Source organism: Ovis canadensis, chromosome 21, assembly GCF_042477335.2.
Source record: "Ovis canadensis isolate MfBH-ARS-UI-01 breed Bighorn chromosome 21, ARS-UI_OviCan_v2, whole genome shotgun sequence".
Classification (NCBI taxonomy): Eukaryota; Metazoa; Chordata; class Mammalia; order Artiodactyla; family Bovidae; genus Ovis; species Ovis canadensis.
In genome coordinates this window covers 57,253,675-57,267,790 of record NC_091265.1, presented here as the reverse complement: position 1 = coordinate 57,267,790, position 14,116 = coordinate 57,253,675, and the positions used below count along the sequence as shown (strand labels likewise).

At 59.8% G+C, this 14,116-nt stretch overlaps 1 protein-coding gene across 4 annotated transcripts in view; it reads left to right on the top strand.

Moving 5' to 3' along the window:
* The first annotated feature begins 1,945 nt into the window (after positions 1 to 1,945).
* AHNAK (AHNAK nucleoprotein) overlaps positions 1,946 to 14,116 on the top strand; it is a 95,251-nt gene continuing 83,080 nt past the window's right edge. The window contains exons 1-4 of one of the 4 annotated variants that reach the window (XM_069565959.1): positions 1,946 to 2,533; positions 12,366 to 12,461; positions 12,767 to 12,923; positions 13,345 to 13,532. In XM_069565959.1, coding sequence (XP_069422060.1) covers positions 12,767 to 12,923; positions 13,345 to 13,532 — 345 coding nt within the window. In that variant the 5' untranslated portion in view covers positions 1,946 to 2,533; positions 12,366 to 12,461. Of the gene's footprint in view, positions 2,534 to 12,361; positions 12,462 to 12,766; positions 12,924 to 13,344; positions 13,533 to 14,116 lie in introns of all 4 variants that reach the window. The other 3 variants (XM_069565958.1, XM_069565961.1, XM_069565960.1) reach the window with 3 other exon arrangements.

Genomic DNA, 14,116 nt, shown 5'->3' with positions numbered 1-14,116 from the left:
CACCATTGAAGACTGTTGAAAATATTCCCTTTCCCTGCCAGCTTTGGTGCAGCAAGTAGGGTCCTGGCTTTTTAGGCGGCCGAGTCTAGTTTACCCCTTCTGTATCCTCCTAGCCTAGAAGTGGGGGAGGAGCCACTCCGCAGGACCACCTCCCACCAGGTATCCTCACACTCGTGCCCCTGAACCAAGTACCTGGACAGTAATCCCTGCTCTGAAGCTGCTCCCCAGACCGGCCTCTCCTGCCTTCTCTGTTGACCAAGAGGGTGGCCAGAACAAACAATGGAGCTGATAAGTTGGCTCTGAGCCCAGGACACCAGCCTCTGCCCTTTCACGCCTGGGGGGCTGAGGGAGTCCCCGCTGAGTTGAAGGCGCAATATCCACACCCTTCCACACTCTTCCTTTCCTGTTCCAGCCCCTCCCTCCAAATTACCATGGCCCTTTGTGCAGACCCCCTATCTTTGTGGCGTATGTCATATCATAGCTATCTCTCTGAAAAACCTAGCTGTTGATCAGCTCCCATTTCAACATGCATTGGAAGCCCTCACACTTTCAAGGAACCAAATGATTCATTTTGTAAAGTTAACACTCCTCTGATAAACTGTTAACTGTGGTTGTTTTGGGGGAGAGGGACTAGCTTAGGGGTGGAGGGAATCATCTACTTTTTACTGTTCTGCTTTTCCGTACTGACGTCCTTCACCCTATAGAGGTATTGATTTTATCTCTGAAACAGCAACAAGGATTAATCAGACTTGTAGGGTCACAGGCCACTTTATCTGTATCCTTGGTCTATATTTTAAAAACTGAATACATGTTATTTAATATGAAATAAAATTAAAAAAACATTGATATCGGAAATAATTAGCTGTTGGTTTTATTTTTTTAAAGCATCCCAAAGTTGATTTTTTTTTTCTTTAAATAAGGTAGGTGCTGGCAAAGAGGAGCAGACCACAGTGGAGGTGGAGGTGATTCTAAAAGTCTGGGTTTCTGATTCTCTGCTTGTGATACAGGTGATGGAACTGCCTCTGCTCTGGGTTTGAGTCACTGTGTGTGTGTGTGTGTGAGAGAGAGAGAGAGAAAATATGAGAGATTGCCAGTGCCCAAGTCTGTGCTTTGACTATGTGTCTCTGCATGTCGGTGCCGGTCTGAATGTCTACACACATGTCTCCACCCTTCTGTGTCCATTATCTGACTGCCTGCCTGTCTGTGGCTCCTTTGGCTGGGTCTTCCCTCCCCCACGCCTGTACCCTGTGCCGGTAACTGGACCTGGGACACAGCCCCCAGGGCTGGCAGTGGAGTTGGCTGTTGGGTATTTTTAGCCTGTAAACATGTTTGCCATTTCAGAGGACAGGGCCGCTGGTCTCAGCCCCAGCCCACTCAGGATGGTACAGCGGGCCAGGTCTTCTCAGGTCTCCAGCCTGGGGTCTCACTTCCCCAGCATTCCAGAGGAAAGAAAAACTGGCTCCACGTGGGCAGTGGGTGGCCATCCAGAAGGGAGGATAAGAGGATTCATGGGGGAGAAGAGAATGAGGGTGAAACCAGAAGGCGCCCCCCCCCCCGCCCCGCACCCCGTCATTAAATGTTTAATAAAATCTCCGTGTAGTTAGAAGTGGCTGTGGGAAATGGCTGTAAAATTGGAAACTCAGCGTCCAGGGGAGTGGGGCGGTGGAGGAGGGGGTCCGAGCAGAAATAGAGAGTGGGGGACAGGGAGGTAGGCAGCACGGACTCTCTTCCTCCAAGGGGTGCAGGCCTGACTCCCGTGTCGCTGCAGCGGCCAGAGCGGCACGGTGGCGCGGGGCGCTGGTGACCCTGACTCCAGCAGGTGGGGCCAGCGTCTCCAGGCCGGTTCTGGGGGCGGGGAGGGGCTGAGGGGCGCCCAGAAAGAGGGAGGGCGAGAAGTGGGCGCGGCTGCGCGAAGAACCAAGTGAAGAACCTGGGGCCTAGGATTAGAAGGGTAGTGGGCAGCGTTGAGAGAAAACTCAAAGGTCCGCGTCAGGCTGGAGGTCGCGGCTGAATCACTCAAGCCCCTCCAGCCGCCGGACCCCATGGGTCCTTCTTGCAAAATGGGCTGATTCGCAGGTCCAGCTTCCAAGAGTTTCTTGCAGAAGAAGCCACCCGCCTAAGTCGGGGCAAATCCAGGCACGGCGGGGCCGGGGTGGGCAGTGGATGGGGGCAGGGGAAGGCAGCACCTCGGATGTGCCGCGCCCCCGGGTCCCCGCGCCCCCGGTGCCCTCCCAGCAGCCCGCTTTCGGGTCCCAGCAGGGTCGGCCCGGCTCGCCCGTCCCAGCCCAGCTCCGGCCCCGCCCGGCCCCGCCCTCTCCCCACAGCTCGGGGCAGACCCGCCCGCTGGAGCCGGAGTTACAAGAGCCGCCTCCGCGCGCAGGGGCCCGGCCACTCGGAGCAGCTCCGCCGCGGGGACTGCACCGCCCGCCCTGCCGGACCCGCCCCGACCGGGGCTCGCCGCCTGCAGCAGCCTCAGCACCGCGACCTCGGGCCCCGCGCCGGCTATGGCTGTGCCCTGGGGCTGAGCGCGCAGGTAGGGGCCTCCTGCGCACCTTGGCGCGATCGGGGAACGCGACGCCGGGAACGCGGGAGGGGAGGTGGGTGGCAGGACTTGGGCGAAGCGCTTTGGGTGGGTGTCACTGTGAAGGCTCAACTTGGAGCAAGGTGGGCAGCCCCGGGCCGCCACCGGGAGGCCAAGCGTAGTGCCCTGGGAAAGGAGCTCCGCCTCTGGAGTTGGGGCGTTGGAAGGGGCGCAAGTTGGGCAAAGTCGGAAAATCGCTCCGAGGCGCCGTTTGCTCCAGTCCGTCTGTCTCTCGAGGGCTGATCGTTATCCCTGCTGCACGGCCGGGCTCCGGTTTTTTGCCCGGTAACCCTGTCCCACCCCCTCCTTCTCCATGGGGCGGTGGCTCGGCGAGCTGCTCTGTGCCTATTCCGTGTTTACTGGAGAAGTTTCCGAGATCGCGGCGCGGCCTCTCGGCCCCTCCCGGCGCCCCTGCGCCCCCGCGCCGCGCACCCCGTCCGCCGTCCCTCCCCGCGCCCCACACCTCCGCCCCTGACTTCGCGTCCCGAGTCCTCGGGGCCCCACCCAGTTCTGCACCACCAGCCTCTCCCTTTCTGGCTCCCGGCGGCCCCTCAGCCACCCTTCGGCTGCCCCGCCCTAGTCTTGCCCCTCTGTGTTCCCAGCTCCAGAAAAAATCCCTTCTTCCTCTAGGGCGGCGGAGCCGGGAAGTTTGCAGCGCGCCCCGCGGCGGGACTGGTGGGAGTGGGGGTGGGGGACATAACTGGGGAGATTCTTGCACTGGGGGTGGGCGGGGAGTGGGGCTGTGCAGCGGCGCTGCCCTCGGGACCGCCCCTTCCCCTTCAGAGGCGGCGCTCTCTCCCCAACCCCACTCCCAAACCCGTCCGGGCGGGATGGCCCCCGCCCCAGCGCCTGGCTCGGCGCCAGCAGCCTGAGGAATGTGGTGGTTGGAGCCGGTGACTAATTCAAACCAGAACTCGGGGAGGAGTGGCGAGGGGTAAAGGGGAGGGGGGCGACGGGGCTTGTGTGGGAGGCGGGGGCCGGAGTCCGGCGGGCGTAGGAGGAGGAGGGCTCAACTCCCCTCCTCGGACCCCTCCGCTCCCGCGGCGCGCTCTTGGGGCGACGGCGGAGGGGCGAGGTCCTGCTGGGGAGTTGGAAGGTCTCCGGGCTTAGGGTGTGTTCGGAGAGCTGTGTTATATAAGGCTTTCCCATGCCGGGAGAGGGTGTGCAGTGCGCGAGGGCTGGCCCTCCGCTGGCGGGCTCGGTGCCCCCTGCAGTGCCAGGGCCCCGGGATGCGGGGGCGCAGCCCTTTGGCGTCGCTAGCCACGAGGGACACGTGGGTCTGAGCAAGGCTGACTCTGCTCCGTGGGTGGGAGGGGAGCCGAATGGGCAGACGGGGCATCTAACTGGACCCCTGCACTACGTGGGCAGGGCACTGGCGCCTCTGCACTTTGTGGCCCCAGAGAATTGTGAGCCTCGTGTGTGCCTTTCGCAGGGCGTGGCTGCCACCCAGGAGGTGGTGAGGTGCCCCCAGGGAGCCTACTGCTGGGTGCCCTGTCCTGCGGAGTGGATCTCTGAAAAGGCACCGTGGGATCCTCCCATGCCAGCGAGGTCCTTAGAGCAGGTCCTGGACCTTTGGAGGAAAAGGGACCCAGATAGTTACCTCCGGGTTCTGAAACAGTTTCCTCGACTAGGATCCAGCCTCTGACTGCAGGGATCGTGTGCCCTGTCTTGCACAGCCTAGAACATGAGAGAGACTGGGTTGATTTTGGGCGACACCGTGATGCTTTGGAGGGCTGGGGTGATAGAAGAAGGCAAAGGAGTCAGGGGAAAGGAGAGGGGTTGAAGGTGCATTGGAAGGCATTTTAGGGCCCCCTCACCAGGGCTGGGTCTTAATTCGGGGAGTAGCTTCTCCTTTGGTGCTCCCTCTCTTCTGCCCCCAGGAGGGAAATCCCTGGGGCAGGGTGTGGCACTCACTTCCTTTCTGAAGCTCAGTGGGGAAGCTTCCTTCTCGTTGGCCCCAAAGGATGGTGGGTTGGGCTAGCCCTTGATTGGGGTGTGTATGCCGAGTGGGGAGAGAAGGGAGCCCTCGCCTGAGGGGTGAGGTCCGGGCGTTGGGGTTGGGGGGAGAGGACAGGGAGGGGGGTAGGGGCATGAGAGGTGGGCTAGCAGAGGACAAAGGGTCTGGGGTATTAGCCACGGGGATCGGAGGGTGTCTGTGGCCCTCCCCAGAGCCGTGTCCTTAAAGGTTATACGCAGGGACATTGTTCAGGGAACCAAGACACATAAGAAGCCACTGGGGCTTACTGCAGATGCTGGGGGGGGCCCCAGCAGTGATTCAGGGGTCTTTGTCAGGGCAACTTTGTGAAGAGCTGAGGACTTGAACCAGCCAGACTCTGATTGGCTCCTCTCCCACCCATGGAGCAGAGTCAGCCAGTTGAGGGGGATGTAACTGCAGGTCCAGGGCTCAAAGTGGGACCCAAAGAAGTGACTCCTGGGAGACCTGTGAAGGGAGATGGCCATCATTGGGTCAAGGGCAGGGAATGGGTTGGGAGGTCCTGGGGTCACCTTCGTCCCAGGAAGGCCTTGGCTGGGAGTTCCCGGGGCACCACCGACCTGGATTCCTAGGCTCAGTTGGAAGGGGCTGGCTGGCCCTGGCCGAGCACACCACCCCGAGCTTGAGGAGCTGGTTTGAGAGGTTGGGGCGAAGCTGTGGAGCTGGAGGAGTGTGTGGGTCTCTGGGGCATGGCCATCACCTTCCTCAGCACTTGGGAACCGCCTGGGGTCAGGCAGAAGCAGACTGGGAGAGCTAGTCCGACTCCTGCTGGTAACTCTCCCCTGCTGACTCTCACCTCTGCACCACACCCAGGAAACCCCAGCTTTTCTCTCTCCCTGGATCTGGGCTGACCGGGGGGCATGTGCACACGAGGCGGGGGGTCGCCCCTGGAGAGGGGTGGGAATGGACTGGTGGTCGCTAGGGCTTTCTGCTCTCCCATTGCTCCCCGACGGGCTTCATCCAGGCTCCCAGGGAGCTGGCATTTTCCCAGGCTTTGACCATCTCGCTGGGCTCCCGGCCTTCCTGAGCTGACTGGTTTCCTCCAGGCTTGAGTGGGCCTAAGAGGCACAGTGAGGGGAGTGGGGGGTCCCCTGGGTGGGCCACAGTGGGCTCAGCCAGAATGTGTGTGTTGATGGACCCCCTCTTCCTCCCTTCAGCCTCCAGATGGCCAGATGGGCTGTTGTAGAGGAGGTCCCAGCTCTGGGGTCACTGTTTCATGGTGGCCTTGAGACTCTGACTGCTCGTGTCAGAGCCGAGAAATGAGTGTTTGTTACCTGTGAAAGGGTGTCTCTGGCTGGCAGGCTGGTCCTGAATGTGTCGCCTCTGCTTACATCTGGGGCATAGGGGGCAGGGGGTAGCCGTGGGACTCTGCCCCGGTGGTGGTGGAGGTTTCATGGGGACTGCGGGGGGCTGTAGGGAAGGACTCCAGTGAGTTTCTCCGTCTTGGACGGTTCTAGGCCCTGGAGTTTGTGTCCAGAGGCCTGAGGGAGGCTGAGCACAGGCCTGGGCGTGAGGCCGTGGCTGATGGAGGCTTCAGGGAGGGGCATCCTGCCCTGTCCCCCGGGGGCCGGAGCGGAGGTTCTAGGGGAAGGGGAAGCGCCTGGCCGGGTTGGGGGTGGCTCTTTGGCAGCTGGGCCGAGCGGCCTGGCCTGGAGCCCCTGCACTATCCGGGCCCGGCCGCTGGGCGGAGAGCTGGGCCGTAGTAGCTCCCAAACTGTAATCTATCCCCCAGGGCGAGACTGGGCGAGGGAGTGAGCTCACCCCTCCTCAGCTCAGCAGGGCCCTTCCCACCCACCCACCCCACATCCTTGAGCTGGTGTCTTCATCCTAGCCGTCCTGGGTCAAGGCCTACTCTTCTCTGGAGAGGTGGCCAGGTGTGGGGACTGTTCGTATGGAGAATGTGAAGCTGCCCCAGAGCCGCCCCCCCGACCCCCCACCAAGAACTTCCCAGTCCCACAGGAAGTCCCTTTGGGTCAGGGAAGGAAGATAGAATCTCTCTTCTGGCTGGAAGCTTGAACTTGGAGCGCTGGGGCTAGGGAAGTGTGAGGGGCCAGGGGACAGAGGTGGAGAAAGACCGCTGAGCGGAGCCTTGGAAACAGCTGGCCCCCAGGGGTGGGGGTGGGGAGCTGCCCTGGAAGCCAAGGCTCGAGAAAACTCCAGCATGGTGGTGAGGGGCCAGGGAGAGGGACTAGGGGGGAGGAAAGGGCTGGGTGATGAGGCTGGAGAAGCTTCTTCCTGGTGGGAGGTGTGGGAGGGGCCAACGGCCCAGGCAGCCAGGGAGGAGCTCGAAGGTGCACGCAGACTCTGGACACCAGGTTAACAGAAGCAGGCTCCCTCCATGATGGACAGGGCTTGGGGCTGCCCAGACTCGAGTCTTGAGAGCTGGCGGAGGCAGGGACTGTGAGCCTGCTCTGGGCTGGGAGGGGTTGGGGCTTCAGGAGTGTCTCTGCACGCATTGGGTGGGTCGTCTGTTGGCCTTGCGAGTCTTTGATCATCTTGCCAGTGCCCATATTGCCCGTGTCTTGCAACAGGTTGGTCAGATTCTCGCTGATAATTCGACCTCCCCAACACACACACCCTATCCAAGTTGAAAGTGCCCCTGGGGGTGCGCTGCCCAGAATCAGCTGACCTCAGAGTTCTTGGTGCCAGCGTAGACTCGGGAGATAACTGCGCAGATCTACTCCATTTAGAATGGGACAGGTTTTTTTTTCAGACCAAGGTCTGGCAGCTGCATACGTGGAGGTCCATTTGGAGGTTTTAGCACCCGGGAGAGAGGCCACCCCTTTCTTCCTCCTTGTCCTCTGACCTGGCCTCTGCCTGTCATGGCTGTTCCCATTTCCCAGTGAGTGGGAGTGTTTGCCTTAACCTGTCGGGGCCTGTCTCCATGTGGGCCTGTCTCTTGGTCTCACCTGCTGGGGTCCAGAGAGTCTCCAGGTGAGCTGGGTTCTGGACAGCTCAGGACTTCTGAGTCCTGGGGACACAGTGCTGATGAGCCTAGAAGCACAAGGGCCCTCAGATCCTGGGCTTTGGGATACCTGGGGCTCTGCCCATCCTGGGTTTGGGGTCTCCGAGCTAGGTCGGGACGAGGCTGGTGTGTGGGCACAGAGGCTGGTGGCCACTCACCTATCCTCCTATGCTTGTGACACTTGATGGGCATCACTGCTTCCTGGGGGTCTCCCGCCCCTATCCGAACCTCAAGCCCTCTCTTTCCTGTGTTTTAATGTCCCCTGAAGCATCCTGGTCCCACTGTGTGGGCCTCTCTTTGGACGAATCTGGAGGCCTGTCCGCCTCCCTGTGGGTGCGTCTCTCCGGCTCTCACTGGGCCTCCTTCCATGTAGATCTCTCTCGCCTGGGTATCTCCCTTGTGCATCTTTCTCTGTGGTTTCTCATCCTGTGTCTGTTTATTCGTGTCTTCATCCCTTTCCCTGGTTAAGACTGGTTGGCCTCAGAGTCAGAGATCCCTGGGCTTGCATTTCACTTCTGTCTCATCCTCGGGCAAGTCATTTAACCTCAGGGCCTGTTTCTGCACTCTAAAATAAGGATATTAATTCTTAATCACATGGGATTGTTTGGGAAAGAAAGGGGACCCCAGGCATGGAACAAGCACAGTCCTGGGGCGCTATGGGAGCTTGACAAAATTCTTTCTCTTCACCTGGGAGGGGTTGTTTCTTTTAATGTGGCTCTTTCTCTTCCTCTTTACTGCCCGGTGAGTGTTCACGAGAGTGGATGGCCCTCTGGGTGTGTCTCTCTTTTCTCTGAATATCCCAGCCCCTGCTCCTTGACTCTGTGTGTGTTCGTGGCTTTCTGGCTGGTGGAAGTCTCAGCTCTGGTTGTGAGTCATCTTGTTCTCACCTTGGGGTACTGCTTCTCCGGGGCCGGTGTGTCTGGTGGGTCAGTTTGCCTGTGTGCTGGGTAGAAGTTTTGTCGCTGTCTGTGTCCTCCCCATTGCGGGCTGGCGTGCTTCTTTCCGTCTTAGCATGTCACCTTCGATGTCCTGCCTGTGGCGGGCATATGCGCAAACTCGGGTCCCTCTGCTGTGTATTTGACTTCAGGTGTGGCACGTGGAGGCGCTGAGGCGTATGGACCCGACTCTCAGGGTGTGTGTGTGTGTGTATCAGTTCCTGTCATCTTGACACTGACCTTGGCTGCGAGGTTGTCTTTGGCTGCTGCAGCAGTTCCACTGCGCCCCCTCCCTGGCTGTGTTCACACTGGCTCTTGCGCAGAAGGGATTTCCTGGGACCAGTGGGAGAACATGCCCTTCTAGGGGGTCACAGCTGGCGGGGACCATCTTCCCCGGGCAAAGGGTCTGCTTCCTGGCCTTCTCCTGGGTCTGCCTGGGTGTTGCCCACCCAGGGCAGAGATCTGCAGAGATGGCATGGGTAGAACCCTGCTGCACATCCTCTTTGTGGTTTTGAATCATCAGGGCAGCTTCGTTCTTCTCTAGCTGCTTCTGGCCTGAATTACTTGCACTCTGTCCCTGCAGCCTCAGGTGTGTGTCCTCTCTGCCTTGAAGCTGGAGTGTCCCTGCCACGTCGCTCCTTTTATGCCCTCCAGGCAGCCCTCTGCCTTAGAGGGTCTCCACTCCAGCCCTTCCCACCAGGAAGGTTGCTGTGAGCTGGTGTCAGGTGCCGGCGGGGAGCTGGCTGACCTGGGCATTCCAGGGCCCCAGCATTCCCCCATTCTCAGGGCTCCAGACCTCCCTCTCCCCATCTGTCACTAGCAGGCAGTGCCGCCCCACAGAACTTTCTGCAGTGGTGGCAGTGTTCTGTATTTGCGCTTGTAATGTGGTAGCCATGCGTGGCTGTTGAGCTCGTGAAATGTAGTTCCTACAACCTACGGGCTAAATGTTTAATTGAATTTAAGTTAGGGCTTCCCTGGTGGCTCAGATGGTAAAGAACCTGCCTGCAATGCAGGGGGAACCCAGGTTCAATCCTTGGGTGGGGAGGAGCCCCTGGAGAAGGGAATGGCAGCCCATTCCAGTATTCTTGCCTGGAGAATCCCACGGATAGAGGAGCCACATGTGGCCTAAGGGCTCTTCCAGCTCTGACACTTGAGGAATGTGTAGAATTCCCCAAGGCTCCAAAGACTCAGCTTTGGGTGGCAGCAGGGTGGAGCCCCTAGCCCCCGGGGAAGCTGGCTTCACCTGACACGTGGGAGAAGAAGGAAGGACCCCCTGGGTTTGGTACAGGCCCCAGGGGTGGGGGAGACCACAGGCTGGGATCCAAGTGCAGAAAATAGGCCCTTGCCACTGTGGCCTCGAATTCCCTGTCAGCACCCTTGTGTCTCGCCAGGTCAGATGGAAGGGGCGGGGAGGGGAGTCTTGCCTGGCTGTGCCAGGAGGTGAGGCTTGAGCCAGGGCAGGCAGGGTGGTTGGCAGCCCCACCTGGCTGGGAAGCCAGCGGGTCCCCCGCCAGGGTCAACCTGCAGCCTCGAGTCCAGCGCCTCCTGTTCTCACGGGCTGTGGTCCCTTCTCCACTCATGATGTCCTCCTCATTAGCCCCTGGGGTGGAAGCATGTGGCTGATCCCTTCTGGGCCTCCCACTTGGGCTTCCAGGGGCTCCGGGCCGGCGGCTCTGGGCCAAGCAGCTGGCGGGGAAGCCCATTGCCTCTTCCTGGAGCCCCAGCCCCTCTGGCACCCGGGGGTCTGGCCTATGAAGCGGGTTTTAGGTGTGACCCTTGGCGTGTCTGGAGCTGTTGCAGCCACAGTGACTCACTGGGGAAGGAGGGAGGGTGGGGCTGAGATGTGGGCGAGGGTGAGCTGGCTGGCTCTCTGCCCACCTTGCTGGCTGCTGGCTCAGCACCAGGATGCAAGGCTGAAAAAAGGGGCCCTGCTCAAGGAGAAAGAGAGGGTGCCAGCGCACTCGGTGGCTTCGGGGAGCTGCAGGGCCCTTGGGTGGAAGCCTTTTCCTTCCCCTCCGGGTCTGGCTCCCCCCTTGTCTGCTGGGCTGGCTACTTAGTGCTGGAGGCTGGGGGAAGGACTGTTGAAGTCCCGGCTTTTGCTGTTTCTCCGTGGGAAGTGTCAGCTGGACTTCCGGTAGGAAGGGAGGAGGTGATTGCCCCAGCTGACACCTGTGCCAGCAGGCTGCCCCCTGGCCTCCTGGCGGGCACCTGCGCTGACATAAATACCACACAAGTGAGTGCAGGTGGTTGGGGAACAGGGTATCTGTGGCTGTCTTCATCAGTATTATGATCTGCCTGACATTGGAAGTCCTGCGTGCTCATGAATTTCTGTAAATCATCCTCAAAGACAAACTCAGTACTTTCAAGATCCCATTTAGATTTCATCCCCCCTTCAGAAGGCTCCCAAACCTTCTGGAACATTCTGAGGCCAGACTAGTCACGCCCTGAGCACCTTGCTCATAATTTATATCTGGGACAAGAACTAAATCTTTTTTTTTTTGGCTTTGCCATGTGGCATGTGGGTTAGTTCCTTGATTGGGGCTGGAACTTGGCCCCTTGCATTGGGAGCTCGGAGTCTTAACCACTGGGCCATCAGGGAAGTTCCAGGAACTAGGTCTTTTAACTCTCCATACGTGGCCCGTGGAGTGCGTTTGGAGGATACATCAGTGACGTTAGGTAACAACCTAGCGGAGCGTGTAATTCAGAGCTGGGCCGAGTGCCTCCATCCCTTTCTGGTTTTCTCTGCAGCGGTCTGTACAATGATACAGGGGCGATCGGTATGCATGTATTAATTGATTGGTTGGCTGGTTTCTGGATGTCAGCGGTTTTCGGCTTAGGGCGAAACTCTCCACAACTTAATAGCACCCCCTCGTGGTTTCACAGACGTGCTTCTGGGTGGCTGTCGCCGCCATTTTGTGTGGGTGGCTGGGGGCTGGAGGCCCGCCTGCTGTCTCCCCGGGTGCCCCTGCAGCCAACAGCTGTAGCTGGAGGGTGTCTTTGCTCCTCACCTATGGGAACCTGGCTCCGGGCCCAGCCGGGGCAGCCCGATGGGCCCTGGCTCGCCACATGCCTGAGATGGCACCACTGCAGCCTCTCGAGCTTGGGCCAGTGCTGAGGGCCCCGGGGCTCCCGTTGCTCAGCCTCTGCCTGTATCAGGGCCCCTGGAGCTCCAGCTAGCAAGTGTCTGCCTGGACCCAAGGCCGGGTTAGACAGGGTGACCCAGCATCGCTGACCGTTGGCCACCACCAGCTCAGCTTTCAGGTTCCCTGTGACCCCCAGGGCTGGAGGCTCTGAGGAGGAGGGGTCTCACACCCATTAAAGCTGCACGCTGGATGTGGTGTGTCGAGGGAAGAAAGAGTTACAGGCTCAGAGCCCAAGCTTGTTGCTCGCTTATGGTGGACCCTGGCTGGCTGGCCTCTCTGAATCTCAGTTTCTCCATCTGTGCTGTAGGGCAGTAACATCTCCCTCCTGAAGCTGTTCCAAGGGACCCAGTGAGGATGTGGATGTTGGGAGGCTCCCGTGGGCCAGAGCTTTCCACTCATGCTCTCTCTCCTTCCTTCAGCCCTCGTGGGGATCCTTTAGCGTCTCCATTTGCACAGATGAGGAAATGGAGGTTCAGAGAAGTTAAGTGACTTGGCCTGGGTCACACAGCTGGCGAGATGCTGAGCCAGGATTGGAACCTGAGTCTGGCCTCTTCCAAAACCCCTTCCCATGATCCCAGCCTTGGAGAGTCACATGTGAACGGAGTTGATGACAGTAGCAGGGTTAGGGTTTTGGTTTGGCCCCAGCTGACAGGACATCCAGCCATCTCTCTTGCAGAGCAGCTGGGGCAGGGCTGCAAGTGAGCCAGCTGTTGAGTGAGAACCTGATCATGACCTTTCCCCTAGACAGTGTGACCGAGATTCCCAAGAGATATCCTGAGGAGAGAAGAGGAAGGAGGGGCGGGCTCCTGGCAAGGCATCCGCTCTGGACCCAAGTCCTGCGAAGGTCAGTAGGAGGGAGGGGGAAGTGACTGGGTGGGGAGTGGGGAGGGTAGAGACCTGGATGGGCTGTAGCACGGAGCATGGGGTGGGGAGGGACGGGGATCAGGGGGAGGGGCTGGTTACCTCCGTTGTGGTTGCCTCCACTGGCCCATTTCCGATTTCTCCCTTGTGCCTTGGGAGCTCGCCCACAGCAGAAGCCGGCACCTTGGAGACAGTGCCCCACTCCCGGGGGGCGAATCCCTGGCCTCCTCATCCCCCCATGGCCTTGCACCCCCACTGCCCTGAGCTCTGTTTTGTTACGCCAAACAGATGGAGAAAGAGGAGGAGACGACCCGGGAGCTGCTGCTGCCCAACTGGCAGGGCAGCGGCTCCCACGGGCTGACCATCACCCAGAGGGATGACGGCGTCTTTGTGCAGGAAGTGATGCAGAACTCCCCTGCGGCCCGCACTGGGGTGGTCAAGGAGGGTGAGTCTTCTTGGGGTGCGGTGGGTGCTGGCGTTAGCGGGGAGGCTGGTGGAGGGGAGGGCGGGGGGCAGCACAGGCGGGTGGGTGACTGTGGAGTGCCCGGTCTCAGTGGCATCAGGATGGTCGGTACCCAAGCCCTGCCCTCCGCTGCCCACTCTTTGGTGCTTGTTCATTCACAGTCCTCGTGGGAGGTGGTCCCGTGGGTTGGAGATGTTGTGCATCCTCTGTTCCGACTCCACCACCCAGGAGCTTGGCCGCTTTGGGCCAATTAGTTGTCTCCCTGCCTCAGTTTCCTCATCTCTACCATGGGTGTTACCACACCTGTGAATCAGCCCAAGGGCCCAGTGCAGAGTGCTGGGTTGTGGGTTGTTTCCCCGAGACTCTGGGTGGTCTTACCCACATCTTGCTCCTTCCTGCTCAGGGGACCAGATTGTGGGTGCCACCATCTACTTTGACAACCTGCAGTCGGGTGAGGTGACCCAACTGCTGAACACCATGGGCCACCACACCGTGGGCCTGAAGCTGCATCGCAAGGGGGACCGGTCCCCTGAGCCTGGCCAGACCTGGACCCACGAGGTCTTCAGTTCCCACAGCTCCGAAGTGGTTCTGGTGAGTTCCTGGCTGGCCGGCTGCTCCCTGAGCTCCTCTTGCCACTCAGCTCCCTTTCCTGGGCCTCGCTTGTCCATCCTTGCTTTTCTCTCCCACTCTCACCCTCTGCTGTCTGTCGAGCCAGCCTGTTCCTCTTATTCACGTGTGGCTGCTACTGCTGCTAAAAAGTCTTCCGTTGGTCTCCTCAGTGGGGACCCACTGATCAGTCTGGTCCGAGGTGCCAGGAGGCAGGTCGGCTGCTTTGCGAGGATCTTTGAAAATTATTTTCTCGGTGCTCAGCTCTGCCTCCCAGACATCATTTTTCTGCTCCAGAGGCCTGGACTCGTCTGTGAGTCAGAGGCTGGGCAGCGAAGTCCCTGAGGGACTCTGCTCCTTCCGATGGCTTGTTTATTTAACATAATGAGTCCCTCAAAGTGGAAGTGTTAAGCCCAGCACAACTGGGCTCCACTGATGCTGTCCGAAGGGTCCCTGAGAGGACTCCCCTCTGGATTAAACGAACAAGGCCAGGCAGCTGAGAGCTGAGAACTGAACTAAGTCAGCACAGAGCTGGTTGCCGGGAGGCATCTGAGAAACTTGATGGGCTG